At 38.1% G+C, this 23,813-nt stretch overlaps 1 protein-coding gene across 1 annotated transcript in view; it reads right to left on the bottom strand.

Moving 5' to 3' along the window:
- Window positions 1–15,446, bottom strand: part of LOC141799950 (uncharacterized) — a 33,705-nt gene extending 18,259 nt beyond the window's left edge. The window contains exons 1-6 of the mRNA XM_074682380.1: window positions 15,138–15,446; window positions 11,178–11,239; window positions 7,973–8,194; window positions 7,337–7,426; window positions 1,063–1,119; window positions 536–637 (exon numbers count right to left, since the gene is read on the bottom strand). Of these exons, the coding sequence (XP_074538481.1) occupies window positions 536–637; window positions 1,063–1,119; window positions 7,337–7,426; window positions 7,973–8,194; window positions 11,178–11,239; window positions 15,138–15,270 (666 nt within the window). The 5' untranslated portion in view covers window positions 15,271–15,446. The remainder of the gene's footprint in view (window positions 1–535; window positions 638–1,062; window positions 1,120–7,336; window positions 7,427–7,972; window positions 8,195–11,177; window positions 11,240–15,137) is intronic.
- Between the last annotated feature and the right edge of the window lie 8,367 nt (window positions 15,447–23,813).

Below are 23,813 nucleotides of genomic sequence, written 5' to 3'. Positions count from 1 at the left end.
GTATGGGAAGCTGTAGAAGTCAAACCAAATGAAGTCTGTAGTTTCTCCACTTGAGTTTAGTTCCTGTGTTGCTCAAAAGGTTTTTTAACCTGCAGCAGAACTGCACTAAAACTTAAAACTGTGTCATCACAGATTAATGCAGAGTTCAAAAAGAGCCTGGGTAACACGTTTTTTTAACCTATGCTGCAGATATCTTTTCAAAACTGACTGTTCTTTGTGTTTTTCATTGTTCATGGTCTTACAAGTTAACACGCTTGTGATACACCTGAGAAAAGCCTTGAGTAAACATTGTTGTCCTCCTGTCATGTGACCCTTGCTTGTATTACATGGCGTCAGGTTAGTGCTAATATTAGCACTCATGCTTGTTGTGTGTCTTCAGTCAGTTTGGACAGCCTTTGGTTTTGTTTAACAGAGGCAGATGATTTTGAACGCTCCATCTGACAGTTTCCAGGTTTTTTCAGACTATCACAGTAGAATCTAATTTGCAGTAAAGCGGAATGATCCTTTAACAGCCAAACGCAGGCTGGAGCTCTACCTTCTTATTGGCCAGTGTCGGGTCCTGTCTGAGCAGCTGAGAGAGGTCAGGGACCCGAGCACCAGCAGCAGAGTAGATCCACTCCTTCTCGATGGGATCCAGCTGTAACAGAGAGAGGAGGTGGAGCTCAGACTGAAACACACACACTCTCACACACACACACACACCCTACTGTCCACATCCTGTTGTGGCCTCTTTTGATAATGCTGAAACTACAAACCTCTAATCCGTTTCCTACAAACGACTGAGTCACGGTCAACTGACACAATGTGGGAGACACCCATGATCACAGCGTGCAGGGTTTTACTTCTGTTAATGGTTTAGAGGGAATTAGGGCTGATAATGGTGATACTGGGCAGACTGGGAGCGCAGATTTCCAGACTAAACCCTAACAGTCACCTGGCTTTGGATGCTAAGTCTTTGCACATCCTCCAGTTAAACTCTCGTGTCCTTTTTCGGTCATAAAACCCAGAGAAAAACAAACAGAAAACATGAAACCACAGTGAAAGACTTTAAAAAGGACTTACAGCGACTGAAGCGGAGCCCATGCTGCCCGTACTCTCCTCGTCCTGCTCCGACTCTGACTGAAAAACAGAAAACACACAACTGTTACTCACCGTTCATAAAATACCTGACTGTGACAACAGTTCACATCACACACACCCGTCCACTTTCACACCCCGGCCTGAGCGCTGTGATGTTTTCCAGCTGACGCGACCAAAGGGTGTCAGACACACAGAGAGGTAACGAGGCAGCGAGACAGAGCTGCTGTTTTCACACATCGGGGGTAATGAATAACAATCCAATTAACAATTAGCCAAAAAACAACACGGCTACAGCCTGACCGTGTGTTTTTTATCACCACACACTCCTGGAGGAGTGTGTAAAAGTGTCACTGAGGCTGATTTATGTGAAGACTCTTCTCTGAGTTTCTCTCAGATCACACAGACGCGATGTAAAAACACTCTCTCTCTTTCATGGCTCTGTCACACGTCAGGGACTGTATTTATCCAGCTCAGTCCACTTATGCATACTTCAGTAAAGACAATAAAAACAGGTGTGGAAAAACATTGTTAGACATGACAGGAGGGAAAAGGACTTTTTTATTTTTTTGCCTTGAGGGCTGCAAATATAATTTCACTTCTCATTAATCTGTTTATTCAAAAAGGCCTAAAAACTGCTCAAGGCGTCGTCACGACAGAAAACCAGCACATGCTTATCTTTTATTTACTAATTCTACAACCTGGAAATAAAAAAGTAGTTGTTTTTTTTCTTGACAGACGAATGAAATGATGATTTCCGTTGTTGAATTTACCATCCGGTTGCTTTTTCTTTCATGACAAATTAGTGAGGAGAGCGAAAACAGCTATTACCTTTACACTGTATTTATTTATCAAACATTTTTAACAACAAATCCAGAGTTAGTATTTAATCTATTACAAAAAGGTGCAATAAACTGCTTGTCAGATATTTCTGGAGATTAAAAAAGTGTTAAAACTGCTTATCAAAGCCTAACTGCTGTTACTACAGCAGTTCAAAACAGGCAGTTTTGTTAAAATGTGAAATCACCAACAGTTTGTTGCAGCCAATCCTTTCTTTCCTTCTTTCTTTGTTTTTATTTTGAACATTAACAGATCATTTAACACATCCTTTCCCTAGATCATTGATGCCCAGTGATTTTCACCCATGTGATTGTGGTTCTGATGGGTATCGCATTATAGAGGGATTATTTGTTTATCAACGGTTTGTCAACTAACACGGAGGAGTTAACTAACAAAAAGCACATTTTTAAACTAAATATCATCACTTATACGGATGGTAAACAGCTCCCAGGTTTGTGAAATAGCAGTGAGTGGATAGAAGAGATCAGCAAGTGGACAGATTTTAGGTGGACAGATGTTTTTAGCGGAGAAAATCAGAGTGTATCCAGAGAGCAATTTAAACACACAACTGTCACTTGATGCTCATGATTGCATTATCCGTGGACGCTTACCAGACTGTGACTGACCTGGACGTAAACATGTGTCAATAAATCAGAAACCCTGTCAGACCAAAAAGAGCACACAGACACCTGAGTCTGAGACCCGGTTCATATTAAAAGAACCAGAAAGTGTGACCCTTTTAACTGGCGACTCTCGGCCGTTAATCACTGATACTGTCGATACAGTCGGCTGAGAGTCACCAGTTAGCATGGTAGCTATTAACTCCAAAACACCGGTTGCTCTGTGACAGTCAAAACTTGATAGACGTTGTCTCTGTTGTAAAGTATCATTTCTAATAACTGACCACAGAACAACCGAACATTTTAATGCTGATAACAGGTTGAATTTAGAGTTTAAAAAACGCTAACTCGTCTGAATGAATGGAGCTAAACGCTGCATCTGCGTTCTTTATGATGACGTAGACTGATAATACTTCTATAATTACAGTTTTCACTGGACAAGGATCATGTGTCAGGAAAGGGTGGACCAAAGAAGAAGTTTCCAGCTCAACTACTGTTATTCTTTTTTAAGGAATTCTTCATCGATTATTCCCTAATTTTTTCACTAATTTATAGAGCCTGACTTTTGGGTCTGCCCATGATGCCGTTTATGTTTTATGAGACGCTGCCAATGGGTGACATTTGATTTAGTGCTAGAAGCGTTTTACAGCTTGGTTCAATAACGGCTTGGGTCTGAAATGCTGATTTTCTAACTGCAGTTTAAAAGATATTAGGATTGTCTGAGAGTCCAATCAGAGACACAGCTCAGTTCACGTGGCTGACAGGCGCCCTGTAGCTGTTAAGAAGGAACTTTAAAGCCAGCATCGTATTCACTACGGCTGGGTCTGTGGATTGGCTTCTTATCAGGAACAGACGGATGACATCATAAAGACTATATTCAGGTTTCGCACAGTCTATGGATACTGCATATGGGAAAATAAAAGAAGAGTACTTCTTTCACATCACATTCAGGCCTTATAATAAACTCATTATTGTAGCCCTTCAGTTAAAAAGAAGGAGAATAAAAAATAAAACTGTACCTAAATAGCTAAGATGAATCTAAATCTGCCAGCTTCTGCAGATGGAGGGTTTTCTATTTTTTTTGTTTTTGTTTTGCAAGATGATTTTGCACTCATGTCAGTGTCTTCAGAAAGCAGTTTCAGTACATCATTGTTTCATAGATACAACATACTGTATGCATGTTCTTCTTCTATGACAACTGTCTTACACAAACCAACTTAATAAGAGAAAACAAACTATCCCTTTAAGGCAGAGGAGTGTCAGGTGAACACCTCCTAAATCTGCTACCTGTTCACATTCTGATGCATCACCTGGATTGTTATCTGGGTTTTAGTGTTTTAGCATGCTAATATTTGGAAAGAGCTGATGCTACTCCTAGGGAAACATTTAATTAGATTTGCAAAGTTTTTTGGAATAACCTTTAAGTAGAAGAGGTTTCAGGCTGATTGAAATGATGTCCAAGTATGTCTAAACATCCATAAAATCACACTGCTAAATTACACATTAAACATAGTTATTTTTCTTTAATGAAGGCCAATGTTTTGCTAATTTCTAATTTTGTCTACAAAGCTTTTGTTGCGTGGTTGTATTGGTCAAGCTGTAATGTGAATCTAAGAGTTAAATCTTTCAAACTAAGAGAAGACATAAAGAAAACCATCCTCAAACTTTAAAGAACCTGAAGTAATTAGTGTGAGATTTAATGTTTAATTCTGTCAAGCATGAAGGGAGTGTGTTGAAAGCCTCAGGTGCTGTGAAGCTGCCTTGAAGCATCCAGGTATCCTCTGTAATCTGAAACAATAGTGATCAGTGTGTGTCCTACATACAGAGTTCAATGGTGTGACTAATACCTTAAGCAAACACACTTAATCTGATTGCAGTGCTTTATTAACACCCTCCAACATATTTCATCTGTCTATTGTGTGAGCCGTCAAGCCGAGCAGAGCAGAGCGCGGCGGAGCAGCATATCTGAATCTCAATCTCTTTAATGGGCGCAGATGATTATTATCTTTCTAATGAGGTCCAACATGCTGCTGCTTTACATCATAACAGAGAGCTTCATTTAAATGCAGATTCTCCCCCGGCAGGTTCTCCTCCCACTCCAGCTCAGCTCCCTGCAGCTCGCAAATGCAGGTAATTATCTTAGCACCACCTGGTGGGTGAAGGAGGAACCACGGGCACTGTAAGTTCTACCCTGATAGTCAGTTTCTCTATCCTCCTGGAACTAACGTAAGGCCAATATTTTTACTGTATAATCAATGAGTAGACTTCATCTAGAGTAAAGAAGAGGGGGGTAATTAATTTAAAGGACTTTAGATCTGAAAACAAAAGATTTCAGAGACCAGCTTGAGCGCGCAGCTATAAAACTAGGTCATCATTTCTAGACTATAGGTAAGATTAATATTTTACAAAATATCAAAAATTATAAAGTTCTTTGATTTGTTACAATTTTCTTTCCAGAGACAAAAAGAAAGCTGAGTTGAACCCATCAGATCCTAAAATCTCAGGCCTTATTACCCCTTATATAAATGTAAACTAATGGCTAATTTGAAATAAGGTCATCATTTCTATGCAAAAGGTTAGAAAAAATGTAAAAATGTTGTAACTAATTATGAGAATAAAAAAAACATCAATGGGATTTGTTGTAATTTTCTTTAAGGAGAGAAAAAAAGTTAATTAGAACTCTGAGATATGAGGTTGAGGCCTTATTTCCCAAACATAATGTGTAATTTAATTTCAAACTGTTTATACAAAGAGTAGAGTAAGGTTGATAAATTCACATACCCAACAGAGATGTTACCACATTTCCTTTTTTCCCCCTTAGACTACCATATTAAGATGTTTTGCAATTTTTGCTGTTTTTCCTTTTCTTTTTTTTACTTTAAGAACAATTTACTCATATTTGTTAGTTGAAATAAACACATTTCATTCAAAGGTGACAATATAACAGCTTACTACCCATACAACGAATTATCTGTCTAATTCACCGGAAGCTTGTTGAACACATTGTTTTTTGTTTTTTTAAAAAAAGGAATTTTGTTTTCTTTCTTTTGTTTGTTTTGTTTACTCTGCTGGTTTATAATTGTTGTGCAAGTTTTCTGACAAATAAAAGAACAGGCGGTCCTCGATTTACAAACGTTTTCCGTTCCTACGACGGGTCATAACCTGAAATTCCATGTAAGTTGGATTTTTACCCTAAAAACCCCCTAAATCTCTAAATAACTACCCAAATACATGGATTATACTTCATATTCATGGGATAACAGAAGAACCTGCTTTTCCCTTTTGTGTCCATGGTGCGAAAAAGGTGAGGATACCGAGAAAATTACGGGGCACAAACACAGACATCCGACACTATGACGCGACTTGAGACAAGGTGGAAGATGCTGATGACCACATAGCACTGCGCAGTTGTGTATCCAAACGCATCAAAAACGAGTAGGCATCATAGGAGCTTACCAACAGAGCCGCGTTACTTTGAAACCTTCTCTATTTTCTTATGTACAAATATTTATTGCCGTTGTAAAGTCAAAAGGACACAAGTCGAGGACCTCCTGTACTCTTCATTTTTGAAACACCTTCCAACAAGGTCATGGTAAAGCAAAACTTCTTGTGCATGCAGCAAGCGTCAGCTGATCATAGATGACAGTTCAATATTTTCTACTTCAGAGCTTATTAGGATGAGATAAAGCAGCTATATGCAGTCTAAAATATGAAGCCTTTATGGAAGTGTTGGAAGCTGCAGTTCATCCAGTGGCCACTTGAGGCTGTCTAAACAGTTTTGGTCTGAAAAGCTCATTTCTCTATCATTTCACATTGTTTGGGGCTGATTTTTTCACAAGTTATATTTGAAGTTGAGTTTTGCCCATATAAGGTTATGACTGACTTGACTGACAGGTGAGCTCACTGTGGCTTTCTGCAAAGAAGCTGAAGACACCTCTCTTTACCTCATGCTTAAAGATGGGTTATACTCTCCTCACAAAGTAATGCATGGAAATAAGACATGGGGAATTAGCACAAGAGAATGCGTGTGGCTTTTTTACTTTTTAACATTCTGCTCAGTGTCTTGGCTCAGATCTAAACTAGAGTAGAAGAGGTTGTTTACACTCTTTACAACATATTTTACTACAGTCCTTGTTATCTGCCGAGTTTTGCCACAATTTTATGCCAAGAATTTTTCATTACACAATTACCATGGTGATCTCTGTGCAATGAATCATATAAATGTCAGGATTTTTTGTAATCAAGATTAACTCTAATTAAGTTAGGTTGAGTCAAGCTTTTCCAGTTTGGTTCCTGTCAACAATATCAGATACAAATGGGAGATGTCACGGCTAACATGTCCAAGTATTATGCAGTCTGTGGTGGAAATGGATCAAGCAATACAGCCTAAAAATCTGAAGTGATATTAGACGTTTAAAATAAATGAGGGGTAGAATATCTCTAAGACCAAAGATACTATAAGAAGTCTGCTGTGCTAAGCATGTAAATGCAAACAAATGTGCATGTGGTCTGACAAATATAGGTTAACCTCAACATGAGAGAAGAAGAGCTGTGGTTGCATCAGCAACCTAGAGCTTCCTCTGTGCTCTATTTGTGCAGAGATGCTTTTAGTCTGAGAGTATTTCACTCCTCATGTCAGGCTAGCAGTGTCTCTACGTTCACTTTAACACGTCAGTTCTTTTCCTATCAAAACAAAACCTCCTTGCTTTATGAGGTTTGAGCGTTTTGTTGTCTCAGTGTTTAAAAAGCAGGAACATGTTACTACCAGTCCACTCTATCTCAATCAGATTCATCTTCACCTTTGACCCAGAGTCTTTATCCAGCTCATCGTCTCTGTCGCCCTGCTCTGAGGGTTCCTGGATCTGAATGTCAGGAGGTCTCTGCTGGTCCTGCTGGAGCAAAAACATAAAGTGTTAAAAACCCAAACTGTGTTCAAACGCCTGGATGTGGACGCATCATGTTCGCTGTACAGCCTGTTGGAAAAGTTTTTCTAAACAACATAAAGCGTAGTAATCTCTCTGATGAAACGCTGAAGTTTACAGCAGGAACAATATGTAGAAGTACTCCTAGAGGATTAGAGTGCATTAAAGCAGCACTGAGTGTTTATTTTCACAACAGTGAAGTGCTCCTGTACATTAAACAGCTTTAAGCCTGATGTAGACATAAGCCCTTTGACCTTCCTTTTATCATCGTGGCTAACTTAGATAAGAGTTTTCAGCTCTGTGTAAATGCAGCAAACATCACATGCTGACACACAGAGGAGGAGATGTTACCCCGACAAAGCTGGCCTTGTTTAGAAATGAATGCTTCATTCACATAAAGAGTAAACACGCTGAGCTGGAGTGATAGCACGCTCAGCGAGTTGCATTTTAGCACCCAGGAGCTGATGCTGAATCATCTCCACCTCTCACAAACAGTTTGGGGTTTAACTTCACCTCAGTAGCTACGTCAGCTTCTCCACAAAGCATGGGCTCATCCGCTGGCTCCTTCAGGTGTGGAGTAGAAGTCAGAGCATCCATCGAGTCCCAAACTACAGTGGCAGGAGGTCTGGCAGGGCTTGAACGTCCCTGTCTGTCCCCGTTAGTTCCAGGGTTTTTGATGTCCCGGTCGTGCAGCATTTGTCTGTATTTCTTCTTCAGGACAAGATACTTCTCGCCCTGCAGCAGAGACAGCCAATCAGCACAATGTGTCCTTTGATAAGACAAGAATCCAGTGTGAAAACCGCAGTCATGTGGTTAAACTGTCCACTTCTTGATAACTTGTGTTTTCATCTGTCAATTCAAAAACACACATTTTTCTTCTCTAATACATTATTATTATCCCTCATTTGTTCTAAATCATGGTTTTACACTTTAATGATTGACTTTTACTGAGTAAGATGACATATTTAAAGGGTTTGATCATAGATTTTTTTAAAACATGGACTGAACAAAAAACCTTCCTCTGTGAAGCCAAAACGCTTAGAGCTCCCCCCAGTGACAGAATGCAGTATAGTTCTTAAATCCTGCCTCCTGAAGGACATCAAGTAAAACACGGGACAAATTTGTCAAATCAACAGCCCCTGTAGCTACACAGAAGCCTGAGTGGCCTGATGTAAACTTCCTCCAAAATGTAACTACATGTCAAAACAGTTTAGACTGTAAAACCTGTGATTGGTCAGCTGAGCAGGATCATATTTCAAATCAGCTGATATTTCATGTTTTGCGATGTCTCCGCCTTCTTTCCCAATTATATTATCTGCATGATAAACAATAGCATTGTTCATCTTAAGCAGAGCATAATATGCTTGAAATTTCTGTGAAAAAGGAAACAGGAAACACGTTGTGATCCAAAACAGGCGAACTGACGATCATACAGACAACACTGCCCCCATGTGTTTCGGAGGGGTACTGCAGGAAGACGTAGACACATCGGCGCTGATCGTTGCAACGAATGGTTCAGCGCAGGAGTATAAACCAGTAGGGCTGGGACAATATACTGTCCTCCTGATTTGGTTCTTTTACGATTTTTGGTGTGCTTATTTTATTAAAATTGTGACTCTTTGATAGTTCTGATTTTTTCAATTTTTTTAGTTTGCTTTTTCAACACCAGACCAAGAGAAAAAGTTGAAGATGATGTCTAAAGACCATATCAGGAGCCATATTTTCCTCAGAAATGCACCCTCACATGTGAGTCAGTTGTTTAGATTCATTCAGAGGATTTGACATCTCTACTTTTTTTACAACCCAGCTTATACACAAAGAGTAAAATAAAGGACTTAAATTTGAAAAAAAAAAAAAAATCAAAATTTAAAATCAATTACACCAAAAAAATCCTGATACTAAAATACATTGATTTTTTCTCCCACCCCTATGAGCCATGCTGTAGTATGTAGTTAACATGGGGTTAAAAAGAGGACTGACTGTCAGCTCTGTTGACAAATGTGGCTCTTACAGCGTTCATTAACGTCCAGTAAGAGAAAATATAAGATCACAAGCACTAAACTTTCCTTAACAGTGTGTCAGTCTCATGCAAACACAAAACCCTGTCCTGCCAGAGACTGTGTGTTTTTATTACTCAGTGTTTTAAATGTGTGTTGATATTAGCAGAGAGTGTGACGTGAGCCTCATGGCTCCACCAGGGTAATATGTCAGCACCCATCAAGGTGGTATTTTACACAGCTCACAAAGGGAGGAAACAAAGGCGTGGCATCCATCTAATATAAAGTCTATGAGTTTGGAAATAAAGGCTGGTTTCAGAAATGTTACTGGATGGAGAAAATTTCAGTGTTCTCCTTATCCAGTGGTTTATTAAATATCAGATGTGTTTTTGTGCGCTTGAGATTTAGTGGCAAGAATCGTGTTTTGGATTCCAGTTGTGGTCAAGTATCTCAAGAGAAATGGCTTCAGTGCACAGACATGTTGACTGTTTTTGTACTGAGGAGGAAATGATGACACAGTTCTGAGAATGGCTGAGTTTTTCATGGTTTTTAGGGAAGACATTGTAAATTCTGTTTTAATGGAAAAGACAGTGCTAAACGTCACATCTGTGCCTTTAAATCCATGTATTCCAGATCATAAGCAGTGTTAGTTATGTGTTTATGCTGAAAACTCCTGGGCTGCAAAGGAGTTAAATGTATGTTTTTTTCATTTGCTAGGCGCCGCCCTATTGGTTATGGCTGCCTGTTGCAGCAGTTTTGTCTTCTACGTCCATTTCCTCTGATTTTTTCATCTCCTTTTCGTCATCTTTGCATTACTTTGTATGGCTCATTTGTTGGTCATGGACACCAAACTGTTTGTATCTTCAGTGATATTTTTTACTACTTTTGCTATTGTATTTGTCTGGAGATCCTACATGTAACCATAGCTGCATTGTTTACATGTGAAATCAGCTGTTGGCAGCCTGTAGTGTGTCAATGCTAACCAGTGCACGGCCGGATGTTTCCCACAAGCTGAGAAGAAGGAGGTGAGGACGACATGCTGGTTCTCAGGTGTGAGCTAAGAAGTGACAACCTGACTTGTACTTCCATTCATCGTTACTGGGAACATAATATATCTCCAATAAGATGGACAAGCTAGCCATGCTAACCCAGTAACAGAGGGGATACCAGAAGGCAGAGTAGCATCATGCTAATCACAGACATCATCTATTTTCTTATTATCCTTTTTGCACTTTCTATACACTTTCTTACTTTTGTTTCTTCTTGATTGTTACTGTGAATCCTGAATTTCCCCGCAGGGATAAATAAGGTATTTTCTAGTCTATTCTATTCTACAAAACTGGAGATAACTGAAGTTACAGCCTGGTAATATGATTTTAGCTTACATATCTTAAGCCTGCACCTGGTTGAGTTTCCAAACATTTGATAAAGAATTAAGTCACTTGTCATCTTATTTAGACATCCAGGAAAGACTCACTGACTCAGTGAGGAGTCCAGTAAGCAGTTTTTAAGGGTCCTTTGGGGAAAACCAACCAGTGCTTATGAACAGTTGTGCAAGAAATGACCTCAACATTTTGGACTACTCCCTGTTCAGTCATGATGTTGCGTAACTCTGATACATTTGTCTATTTACTCCTCAGCCTGGAAATATGAGCACAGAGAAAATGATGAGAGTAAAGCGATTTTCCACAAAAGGTCAAAATATTAATGCGTTCACTTACATTCTCTGACTTCACCACGGCGATGCGGTCGATGATGAGCTTGAATTCTTCTCTGTATTTAGCTGTGGGGAGAAATATTTGATGAAAAACAAATATAGCTCCTTACAGAGTGCTAAAGGAATGAGTCCAAAGAAATGTGGAAAAAGAGCCTCTGGTTTCCTAATCTTACAGTCAGCTGGTTTTCTGAATGAGTTTTAGAGAGAGGCCTGAGATACGATGTCAAAGATGAGAATTTTGAGGCTTTTTGGGGGAAATTAAAGTATCCAGACCACGATGGAGGCCTTTAATTTCTGTGTCTGACTTTTTTCTTCTAGTGATTGAGGTTAGACTATCATAAACTTTTTTTCTCTGTGGTTTGTGAGCTTCACTCTGGATTAGCTGCAAGTTTGTTTCATCTCAGGCGAGAGCAAGGCTGTTTGATCCATTACTCTTCTAGCTGACCAAGCAGAAACACACACACAGCAAAGAATGAGCTGACTTTCCTCAATAACAAGCAGGATAAATGACTGCAAAACAAGCTTACAGAGCAGGAAGAGGTTCCCCTGCAGCACAGATCATAACACAGTGCATCCCCAAAGGCAGAAAAAACTGAGTCACTAAAGACTTTCTGTAAAACCTTTCCTGTGGGAACCAAACAAACCACAGCTGATGGACCTCATCTGATAAAACTATCTGTCTCTGTTTACACGATAAGCAGATGTTCAGACGTGTGCAGACAGTGGGATTAAGTGTTTTCTCTGTTTATCAAGCAGCCATGAAGGAATTCTTTCCAAGCTGAGGTATTCCATTCATGCATTTAGGTGTAAATTGGAATGCAGCCGAGGACAATTGAAGTGTTTCCTTTTTCCTGATGTTGACGGGAAGGACATTTGTAGTGAGATAGTTGCACTGCTCATGGTCACAACAACAGGAAACCTAAAGGAAGCGGCTGCTTACATCTGTTTCAACAACAGAATTCCTTTCCACAAGTCACAAAGTATACATGCGCGTTATTTATTAGCCAGAGGTCTGCACAAACAAGCAACACACACACACACATGCTCAGGACCCCCCTTCTCACGCTGCTACACTCCCCACTGTGCCCCAGTTTTCAGACCTGATGAAAAAAAAGCATTAAAGGTCTACATCCAGTCATGCATGTGTGCTTAATTATGATTAAAATACTATCATCACAATTACCACTTGGAAATCTGCAACCACATGTTCGGACAGACTTTAAATGTGTGGGAAGCACTTTTTTTAATTGGACAGCCATGTCAGATGGCAGAGTATCAAGGCAGCTCTCTAAACCTCTGTCAACAACTGCACTGCTGACATAGCATCTGGACCGTACATGCTGGCAACGGCAGGACAAGGTCACTTTGGATAATCATTCAGGGAGGTTCAAATATGTTTGTAGTTCAGACAGTGCCAAAGGTAAAGGTGCTTTCTTTTAGACTATAAATCATTTAACAACCATTATACTACTGTAGTTTGCAATTTAATCACAGATGGGATCCTTATCTTTGGGTTCTGATAAGACAAATTTTAGGTAAGCTATGCGGCTATTGTCTTATCTTTAAGTAACTCCTAAATATATAATTAACTGCAATGTAAAGCCAATAAAAACATCACATTCTCATTTGAGAACCTGTTACCATCACAGTTTATCTTAGAGGCCAAATATGAGAGGAATTTTTGTGTAAGCAGTGATTCAGAGCAGGATTGCATAAGCATCTGAAGAGCAAGTGGGTGGAAAGGAACAGCAGAGAGCAAGACAGTGTTACAAGAGATACAGCAGTGCTACTATTATTTTGAGGAGCAGGTAACAGAAAATTGCTTGGTTGTAAATTAAAAGATAGTTGACTAGTGTTTTGATAAATTAACGCTTGACTTCACAGTTGTTGTTTTTATTCTTGGTGTCAGTGCTGGTTGTGGACAGAATGAGATATCAGCACATTAGCCATCCTTTTCTTTTGGTGTCCTACTCAGGATGGCTATGTTGTTTTCATGGATACATTTGGTACCATAACAGTTAATGTTAGCATTCAACCGTTTTCAAGCTAACATTTATTTTCACAAGAGTTCATGCCTTCTTATTGCTATAGCTAATCGTACAATGAGTCGGCAGCCAATTTCCTCTGACCTCAGTGTAAGCAGGAAGCTCAAATGTGTTCAGACCTTGTCTGTTAGCATCATAACTTAACAACTCAGTCAACTAGCAGGTAATATGACAATAAGCAGTAAACAGAAGGAAACCCATCTGATGTTTTGCCTTTATGCTGATCCAGTGGTGTCTGTTAGCATTAAAAGTGTACTTTTAATTAGATACTTGTTTTTGTATATTCACAGGACTTATTAGCGCAGTGGATGAAATTGACCGCAAGGGCAACCGCTTTTTGCTATTTGCAGGTGTTCTTCTGATATTCATCTATTGCCACCATTATCCATCATTTGATCTATTCCTGTCCATTCTGTTATGTAGCCAAGATGGTAACCATTGAGGGTGACAAGTGTCCAGTATTCCATACTCAACTTTTTCAAGCTCACACTAGCTAGTGTACTTTTTCAAGTACACTAGCTAAGAAATTAAAGTGCGCTACATTTTTCCATACTGTCAGTGTAAATGTGCTCATACATTTGGAATAGTACATAAGTACACATTTGAGACACAGCAATCTTCTTACGCTAGCTGATTTCACAACAGGGAAGCTGAAATATGCTCACAACTTATCTGTTACCTTTATTATTTCACCAATTCCTACACAGCTAACCGCTAAAGGAAACGCTAACCAGAGAGAAACTTAAACCAAATATTTGTTGGCCCATTTGGTGTTTTCAGACACTATTGTTAGCATGTGGCTGCTAGCTTATACAGCCACTAGCTATGCTAGCTTGGAATTAAATAGTGTTACAAGTAGGGATGTCAGCATTAAACATGCATACTTTTATTACTTATTTTGTAGTATGTCTGTCATGTTAGAAAAGTCTTGATTTTATTATTATTATTAACCATTTATTATTAAGCAATGGGTAACAAAAACTGCTCATATCGGAGATTTTAGATGCATTCCGATACGATACCGATACTTGTTTTTTTGCTGATATCGGACCGATATCTGATATCAATATCGGACTGAGACACCTCTAGTTACAAGATTACTGTAGTTTCCTAAGCAGTAATTTTAGCATTTACCTACTAGCTGTAGCTGTGATTAGCTCTGGATGCTAGTTTGGTGTGTGTTTGAGTTACAAGTATAGTTTCCAGAAAGTGATGCTAGCTAGCATTTACAGTGGATAGGTGGTGGAGGATTGTGAACGTTAACTGTTGTCATACTGTTCCTTAAATTTTCCCCACATCAGCTTTTTTAATTATTTTTATTTCCAAGAAACGGTGAAGCAGTTAGCCTAATTAATTTAACATACTTAATGAATTGCAACATTAGCTTAGTCTGGGGAAACGGCCACGACTTTAGCTAATTAAGATTTATCAGAAAGGAAGATGTCTGTTAATCAGAACTAGAAATATTAAGTTTTTCGTATTTTGAAAACATAACACATTGAGGTATTAGTGGATCATCTTCATGTGACACTACATGGTGACAGGCTGTAGTGATGTGTTGCGTTCACGTCCTCTGCTCAGTAACCAGGCAGCTCTAGCTTGAAGGAGGAAATGACACAATTCCTGCTGGAACTGTAGTTCTGTAGAGGGGCTTTTAATGCAAACCAGATGTCTGCTTCTCAACGGGGAACAATGAGGGGACATTAAAGCCGTTTGTTACAACAGACTGTGGGAATGTTAAGCTTTTAGGTAAACATGAGTCATTTCACAGATAGTCCTAAAATACGAAAAGTGAGGGGCAAGCACGCGGTCAGTTTACGTTCATCCCACTGTACCGAGCTGTGGCTGATACTTCACATTTTCCCGCTTTGGGCTAATATTTTTAAGCTAACTCTACGATATAACAGCTCAATACTTACCACGTAACTGCAAGTCACTGTGACCAATAAAGGGTTTAAATCTCTTCAGGATATCTGCATTTTTCACTCTGCCTGAATTTCCTCCGGTGGAGTAGAAATAATCCAGCAGCGCGTCTTCACTCACATCACTCATCTCAGCTAACGGTTGTTGTTTTCTTCTTCTATCGATCAGGATGAATTTGAAAAGACGATTTTAATCCCCTGATTATTTTTCACTCAGCCATACTGCAGTCCTCTTGGCTAATTTGTTATAGTACATGTCTAAACTTCACTCCACCCAGAGCAGAGGAGCTGACCACTCTGCGCCTCCTCCTGTTTAACCCTTTAAAGACTCCTCAGCATCTTACTCCTCTCACTGCAGACTCTGCATCAGGATGGAGCTTCAGCCTTTCCCATAGATTGGTGTTTGTCAATGCACAAGGCCCTCTTGGTGCCTAATCGTGACTGCAGGTGTCCATAAACGTCTCATATTAACAAAATATAAAAGTAACCGGGTTTAACTTGAAGAAATACTCAGTGAAATGTTATGTAATGTTGCATTCCTAATCTTTCTAGCATTAAGTCACACATTTTCAGCTGTAAAATATGGCTAAAGTTGGAGGACATAAGGCCTTAATGTGCAAAATAAAGCAATGAAAGCTTATTAATGTGCTGTTATAGATACATCAGTTTTATTGCGAAAGTAGCTGATTTGAACCAGCTCACTTCATGCCATCATCCAGTTTTAACATTTTCATACCCTTGAAATATAAGATATTATGGGTTATAGTGTGTTATATTGGACATTTAAATCTGAAAACAAAAATTAAGATGTTGTGAAAAATGCACAAGTTAAATAAAGAGTAATGGTAATTTTCTTTCTTTTTTCTTCATTCAAAAATGTATTATTATTATTATTATTATTATTATTATTATTATTATTATTATTATTATTATTATTATTATTATCATTATTATTATTGTCAATAATAAATGTTTGGATTAATGAATAAATAAATGAATTATTATTATTATTATTATTATTATTATTATTATTATTATTATTATTATTGTTATTATTATTATTATTATTATTATTACTATTGTTATTATTATCATTATTATTATTGTCAATAATAAATGTTTGGATTAATGAATAAATAAATGAATTATTTTTATTATTATTATTATTGTTATTATTATATAATTATTAACAATAATAATTGTTATATTAAGAATAACCCTTAAAAATATTACTACATAATAAATGAACAAAAAACAACAAAGAGCAAAATTAAACATCATCATCATCTAATTTTTTTCTTTTTTTTTTAATTCAAAAACTTTTAATATTTTTTTTATATTATTATTATTATTGTTTTTATTTTTATTATCAATAATAATAATACATGTTTTAATTAATAAATTAATTAACCCTAACCCATTTATTATTATTATTTTTATTTTACAATTATAATAGTTATAATAAAAAATAACCCTTAAAAAATACTACTACATAAGAAATGAACAAAAAAAAAACACAACAAAAAGCAAAATTAAACATCTGCTGACATGTTCTATTCAACTAAATTTGTGCATGTCCAAAGGAAACAGGGAAAAGTCTCAACTTATTTTTTCTTCCCCCTTTATCTTTTCATATGAAACACACACACACACAAAAAGAAAAAAAAACAAAGTGACAATAAAAGTTAAAAAAAAGAAAAAAAAGTTAAAACTACTTAAAAGTCTTTTATAAGGAAACATTCTACTTAAATTAAAAAAAAATAGCATAATCTTGCAAAGTGTCCAATTCAGTGTTTGGCATTTTTGATCTGTCCTCTTGTAAAGTCTTATAAACTCTTGTAAAAGAGTAAAAACTATGGCTGTATCCTCTAAAGATGAAGTGGTTTGATATAGTGTTTAGCTTCTGCAAACAGCACTACTCAAAGAAAGAAAAGATCAGCCTAGCTCTGTTGTTAGCGCTGATAAAGGTTGTATTATTATTAATAACAAACCTCAGGATTATGTGGGTGAAACATGTTTGGCAGCTGTGTTTAACGGTGCAGAAAAAACTAACCACACCCTGCTGAGTTAATACGCTGCCTTTGAAGGGTTTCAAATTTGGGAACTCCTCGACCACAAAGCTTCAGCTGAACAAGAAAATCTCTAAAACTGTTAAAGATACTCTGTTATGAACATCTCTAGTAGAAGACATTAAACTATGTTGTATCATGGCGACTGTAAAAACAGCCCAAGCTTTTCTGTAAAGCTGTTATTCATTAGAGGACAGTGTGCTCAGATTTTTGATGGTAAATGTAGTCCATTGAGGCTGTCTCAGCCTTTTTCTGCTTGAGCTTGACGTATTACAGCTGGATATAAAAAGAAAAACACTGCTGAATGTCCTTCCACGAACTTTCCTGCTTTGCATGCTCTCTGCATTCATACTCAGGATGTATTTGGGAGTACAGTTTGTTTGTAGAGGATAAGGATAGTAGTTTCTCTGGATTATCAGATACATCAAATGACACATAATTTGAAGCTTAGCGACATGTTATCTATATTTTTGCCCTAGAACAGAACAGAGAAAGTTGAAATTTGGCTAATTTCCCATAAGATTTATAATAATTTAACTTTTTGGTATCTTTTATCCATCACAAACCTGAAACACAACAGCGCAATATTCTTCAAATAAGATATCACTGGATATTCTGAATGGCTTCCTCTCTATGTGTAGCCAGCTAACTTTTAGTGCATGCTACATTTGTGTCCAGTATCCAAATTTTGATTGAATTGCATGTGTTGAACTTTGCATGAAAGGCCTTATCTGAATCAGACACAAAACCCTCGCTCCACTTCCCCTCCTCCGCCCCCTCCAGCTCCCATAATGCCTGAGGTCCAGTCAGTTCAGGTATTAGACACAGAACACATTGTCAGATTAATTGTGTGATTGTTCAGTAAATATTAAATGTACCAGACTTACATGTTAATCCCCCTGTTGCTCCTCTCTGAACGAGGTTTCCATTTAATTTAAAAAATGGGTGATTTGTGTTTCATGTTTTAGGCTGCGGCCCGAGAACACAATATTGTAATTACAGTAAGCTCCTTACACGCTGATACAATTATTGAGGTGAGGAGTCGGTGTGGTGGCGTGAAAGTGGGACCTTATGCTCCTTCAATTTAGAAAACAACACAACTTCTACCGGGATAAAGACATTTGATCCTCTGGCATATGCCACGTCTTTGTGGGATGAATTTATGTCAGAGGGCAGCTGGTAATACATTATCACCTTTCTGTCTGTCTGACTGTCTGTCTGTCTGTGGGGACCTGGAGGTAGGGACTCCTCATGTTAGAGTGTCACATATGCAGTCAAGGAACCACAATTCAAATATTATATGTATTTATTACAAATCATCATTTTTATATTTCAGCTAAATCTTAAGTACTTTTCTTATTTCCTTGCAGCAAACGTGCATTTTTGACCAAAATTTTATCATAAATGACATTATAAGGTTTTCTGTAATGATTCATCAGCAGAGTTTTGTAGGAACTCGGCTCAAGTTTCCAGGATTTATTTCAGAGACCTGGAGATAATTAGTTAAAGACCCCAAAAATAAAAGAATAAACTCTGATTTATGTGAAATCTTGGTTTTCTCGACAAATATTGGATAAGTCTATTTTTTTTCTGCGATTTTTGAAAAGAAACTTGGGTTAAAAGGGGAAATTGTTCAAAGAAATTTAAATTTCAACACTACTTCGTAGTCAGTAGTTGTATAGTTTGTAACTGCTCGGATATTCATAAACATGCTAATTTCCTAAAACTTTCCTCATTATATTAATTTTTAAACACTTTTCTAAATAGGTGTAAAAGACATTTAACAAAGCAAACTCGCAATTTTGATTTCTTTGCGCAATCTCCCCTTTTAACGAAGAGTATCTTTTCAAAAATCGCAGAATAAAAAAATAGACTTATCCAACATTTGTCCTAAAAAAAAAACTAGATTTCATATATATCAGAGTTTATTGTCTTATTTTTGGGGTCTTTAATTAATTATCTCCAGATCTCTGATATAAATCCTGCAAATTTAAGCCAAGTTCCTACAAAACTCTGCTGATGAATTATTACAGACAATCTTTTTTAAAATTTAACTTGACTCCAGATAACTTAAGTGCAGTGACACTTTTCTAAAAAGGTTTAAAAGACATTTAAAGTAGCACAATAGCAGCCATCTAATATGTGTAGTAGAGCCATTCAACATAAGTTGCACTCACCTAAAGTTCAGTTAGTTTGTAAATCTGCCTCAGGAACATTATTTTTGTGTCCGTACAAAACACCCGAAAATTGCTGTATGTATATGAACTTAATGAAACACTAGAAGCTTCTATGTTGGGCCCGGCACAAGTCTTTGATCAAGGGCAGAGAAAAGGAGACAGCAAACCAGTGTTTGGTTCAATCCTCCAATTCTCTCAGCTTTATTCAGACTGAGAGTAGATCTTTTCTGTGTTTGTACATGGACGTGTGATTCAATCAAAGTCAGACCCAGCTGTTCCTTAAAGATAAGCTCTGAGTCCACCACCCTGTACATGTGGAGCAACACATGTGATGTGTGGTGAACTTTGAGACTCACTGCCTCAAAATAAGTCAGATTCAGATTCAGACAATTTGTTTAATCCTTCATGAGGCAATTAGTGTTTAGCAGCTCGTACTCATAAGAAAGAAACACGAACAAAGACCATAGACTTTAAAAAACATGGACAAAGCATCTGCGACGTCTGTTCCTGAAACCGTGAAATGAAGCCAATCCGCGTACGCAGCCAAATTCGCTATGACACTGGCTGTGAGTTTTTCTTTGTGCAGCTACAGGGCACCCAGCGGTCACATGACCTGAGCTGTGCCTTTGATTGGAAAATCAAACAATAATAACTTCTAAACCACAGAGATAGAAAAAGAATCACTCACCGTACAGTGTGTGCAAAGAGTGAAATCAACGTGTCAGACCCTTTGCCATTTGTTGAACCAGGCTGTAAAATGTTTTTAATGCCGTAAAAGTCTGTTTTTATGGCTGGGTGTGTATGTGACTTCTGGTCTTTCTGCAGCCAGCCTCAAGCAAATTCTCAACGTACAGCGACTTTTGGCACTTCCGCATAGGCTTCATTTCTATGAACTGGATGTTTCCCCTTGACAAAGACAAGCTGATGTACAGGCAACAAATGACACAAGGAGTCTGAAAAGTTAAAAACATAAGTAAGAGCCAAAGGAGACAGTGATGCTGGACATGATTTCAAGTCCACCAGACTGAAAACAAATTTTTAATAGATAGTGACAAAAGATCGCTAAGAAGCATTCAGCTTTCTAAAAGAGAAAGAAAAGAAACGAGACTCTCAATAAAGGACTGGTAGAACTGAAGAAGTATTTCAGACTGACTGAGTAAAAGTTTTGTTTCCTTAAAAGGGGAATTCTCTGTTGCTCACCTCGAAGTTCGAAGTGAGGCTGCGACAAAAACTGCTCCCACTGGTGACTGGCTGCAGTATAGGTCAAAAAATCTGCCTCCCCAGTCATTCCAGATGGGCTGTGGTTAAAACATTAATACACCTCGTAGAAATGTTTCTCACGTCCAATTGTTGTGGTGATTTGAAGATATTATTTGGCTGCCTTGTATGAAAAGTTTTGTTTTCATCGTTTAATGATGATTGACAGCTGCTGTTCTTGTGTATTATTTTCGGGGATTGTAAAATAAGTCGGGATGGAGAGTTTGTCCTCACGACCCCCTGAAATTTTCATTAGAAGTGAAAATGAGCTGATGTGAAAACGCAGCACAGTTGTTAACATTTCTGTCATGTGATGTTGCATCATTGACGAGTCTGCTTATTGTGCACTTAATGGAGCTGCACACCATCTTGTTCTTCGTCACACTTTTAACAGCCTGAATCTTTCAGGGCACCTATAGCAAAGAAAGAGAAAGAAAGAAAGAAAGAAAGAAAGAAAGAAAGAAAGAAAGAAAGAAAGAAAGAAAGAAAGAAAGAAAGAAAGAAAAGAAAAGACTAAGAAAAGAAGTAATCTCTCTGCAACAAGATCTTGGACAAAGTGATGGAGACTGTGTGACCCTTTTTGTATCATGTCTTAGGACTCTCCTAGCTCATAGGTTAAAAACATGCTGTAAGGAGCATGTGTAAAGATGCTTTTTTATAAGAATTTCAGGAATGTTTTACAATTTTTCAGCGATGCATGTAAGAGGAGGGTGGAAGATGTAGCAGAAGTGTAATCGCCTTTGATCGTGTTTCCCACTTTGTGAACTCTGACTGGTTGTTTCAGCTGCTTTTATGATTTGATCACTGATCACTGATCACACTCTCTAACATGTCATCCTGATAAACTGATCCAGGTTACAGTTTCTCAGCACCTATCGATGCTGTTTCAGGGTCCATGGGGTCAAAGAGGGTCCAGATGTTCTTGTGCCCCCTGTGAAGGTCAAATCCAGCGCTCTGATGGCCGTGTGTAGCTCTGATGGCGGGCAGATGTTCCCAGGGTTATCCACTCCATATGGCCGCCACTCCACCACGAGCCTTTTCACAGCACCGCTCTTGTAAACACACTTTAGTTCCCTGTAGCATTTTTTTTCTGCCGCTGTAAAACATGTCCTAAATCCAATCACCTCGGCCTGTAGAGGGGATGATGTTGATGAATGGGAGTGTGTGGTGGTTGTAGTGACCTATAAGCCCGTTCTGAGATTACAGCCGGGCCTGTTCAGGGCAGCAGGAAGCAGCCGGAGCTTAAAGAGGGATTGTTTGGACAGACAATGGTGTCTACCTGCTTTTAATCCACGCTCAGGGAGAGTACAGTGGGATTGGCAGAGTTTAATAAATGAAAGTGCTCCTATAATCAGGATTTGTCAAAGTGCCCCTTTGTGTTAATCGGACATTTTTTACAGCATGGTTTTTGACATCTGCCACAGCAGGTGGCGTTAACCCCTGCAATGCCCCCAGCTGTAGGCTGCGTGCAACTCCAGCAGAGGAAAGGATGTAAAAAAAACTAAACAGAAGAATTGAAGTTTGCAAAGTGAGAAGATTTAAGATAAGCAGCTAAAACTAGACGTTTACACTTGCTGTATAAAAAGACAAACCGTTGGGAGAAACTTGTGGAAAGATGACCAAAACATTTGACCCAAGCCATTCACTTTAAAGGCAACGCTACCAAATATTGATGAAATGAACAAACGTTTGACTTTGAAGAAAGTCTTTAAAAATGTCTCTAATAAAAAGTCTCTGACATTATTCGGCTGATTAGCAAATAAAAATAATTTTGGTAATCCTTACTGAGCTAAAACAAGAAAAAAAAATTGCCTGATTTGATTTTGGGTACTTGGGGTGGGGAAAAAAAGGTAATGGGCCTTTTATATAGTGTTGCAATTAGCATAGCGGTTAAACATAGTTTATCTGTACAGTAGCCTTTGCAGACAGTAGTCCCAAGGTGTTTCACGATCAAATCAAACAAAACCAGACAAAATAAAAAAAGGATAAATGTGTGAAACCTGATATAATGTACAAAAATGCTTGAAAATTAGGTAGGTATACATATTCAAAAATGATTTAAAAATGAAAAGATTCAAGGAGAACAAACTTGAAACACAACTTTGCACATTCTATTTAAATGCTTTTCCAAAAAAAAATACGTTTTTACTTTTGCTGCTTAAAAAGGGGGTCTTTGTCTTTCCTCCCAGCCCACAAAATGTGACATTTAATGACAAAACCTGTACTTAGTAGTGCTTGTGAATGTAAAATCCTGACCTAAAATTAACTGTTTGGATTTTGGGGATTTGCCGACGTCAGCGAGTCCCTTTTATGACCAATCAGGAGCAAGTCTGACCTGATTGGCCCACTGGAGCAGATACCCCGAACCCCCTCCCTGCCCACTCCCCTCGAAGTTGAAGAGCCATCACTGCTCTGTTTTTGGCTGTAAACAGCCACATAGTTCCATGCACAAGCTTCCTATCTCAGAAGAAGACAAGAATAAGGGTGGATCCGAATAGTTCTTCCTAAGTCCTTTCCTATCCACTTTACCTTAACCCCGATAAAAAAAAACGTCACAGGGTCAAGGGAAGGAGGGGGAAAGATGAGAGGAAAGGAGAACTGCGGCCAAAGAGGAATTCGACTGCACTTTCACTTTGATGTCATATTTATGTGACAACAATTACTTGTGACGTAGGTAAGCCACGACGAACTACAATGTTTCGAAAATGAACTACAAGAAGCGCATTTGTCCTGTGCCTTATCGCACAGGTTCGTTTCGTGTCTTCACCGGTTAACATTAACAATCCATGATCAGAGGATTTACCTGTGACGGTGTTTTGTCTTTGGTCATGCAGTGTGTGTTTCCTGCTCACAGCTGTGAGGTTCGTGAGAGCATCTATAAATGTTGACAGTCTGAAGCCTGATAACACAAGAGGACTGTCTTGGATAATACAGCAGACTGTCAGAAACACTACACCCCCTGTTTCATTCACATATATCGTTACGAACATTGTTTGAATTTATTATATTTGGAGTATTGTAAAAGTCCTCATTTGTCCTTCTTTTATTGATTTTAATAAACTTTATCACTTCTATCACTAGTGACTCATTGTTTCAGTTCGGAGTTGCAACCAAACGTTTCGGGTTATAAATCTTTTTGACATTCATACATCGTGAACACAATAAAGACA

The sequence above is a fragment of the Halichoeres trimaculatus genome, unplaced genomic scaffold, assembly GCF_033239565.1.
Source record: "Halichoeres trimaculatus isolate MK-OKI-2021-1 unplaced genomic scaffold, fHalTri1.1 fHalTri1_scaffold_11, whole genome shotgun sequence".
NCBI classification, from domain to species: domain Eukaryota; kingdom Metazoa; phylum Chordata; class Actinopteri; order Labriformes; family Labridae; genus Halichoeres; species Halichoeres trimaculatus.
The sequence above is the reverse complement of the archived record's forward strand: the minus strand, read 5'-3'. Positions and strand labels throughout refer to the sequence as shown.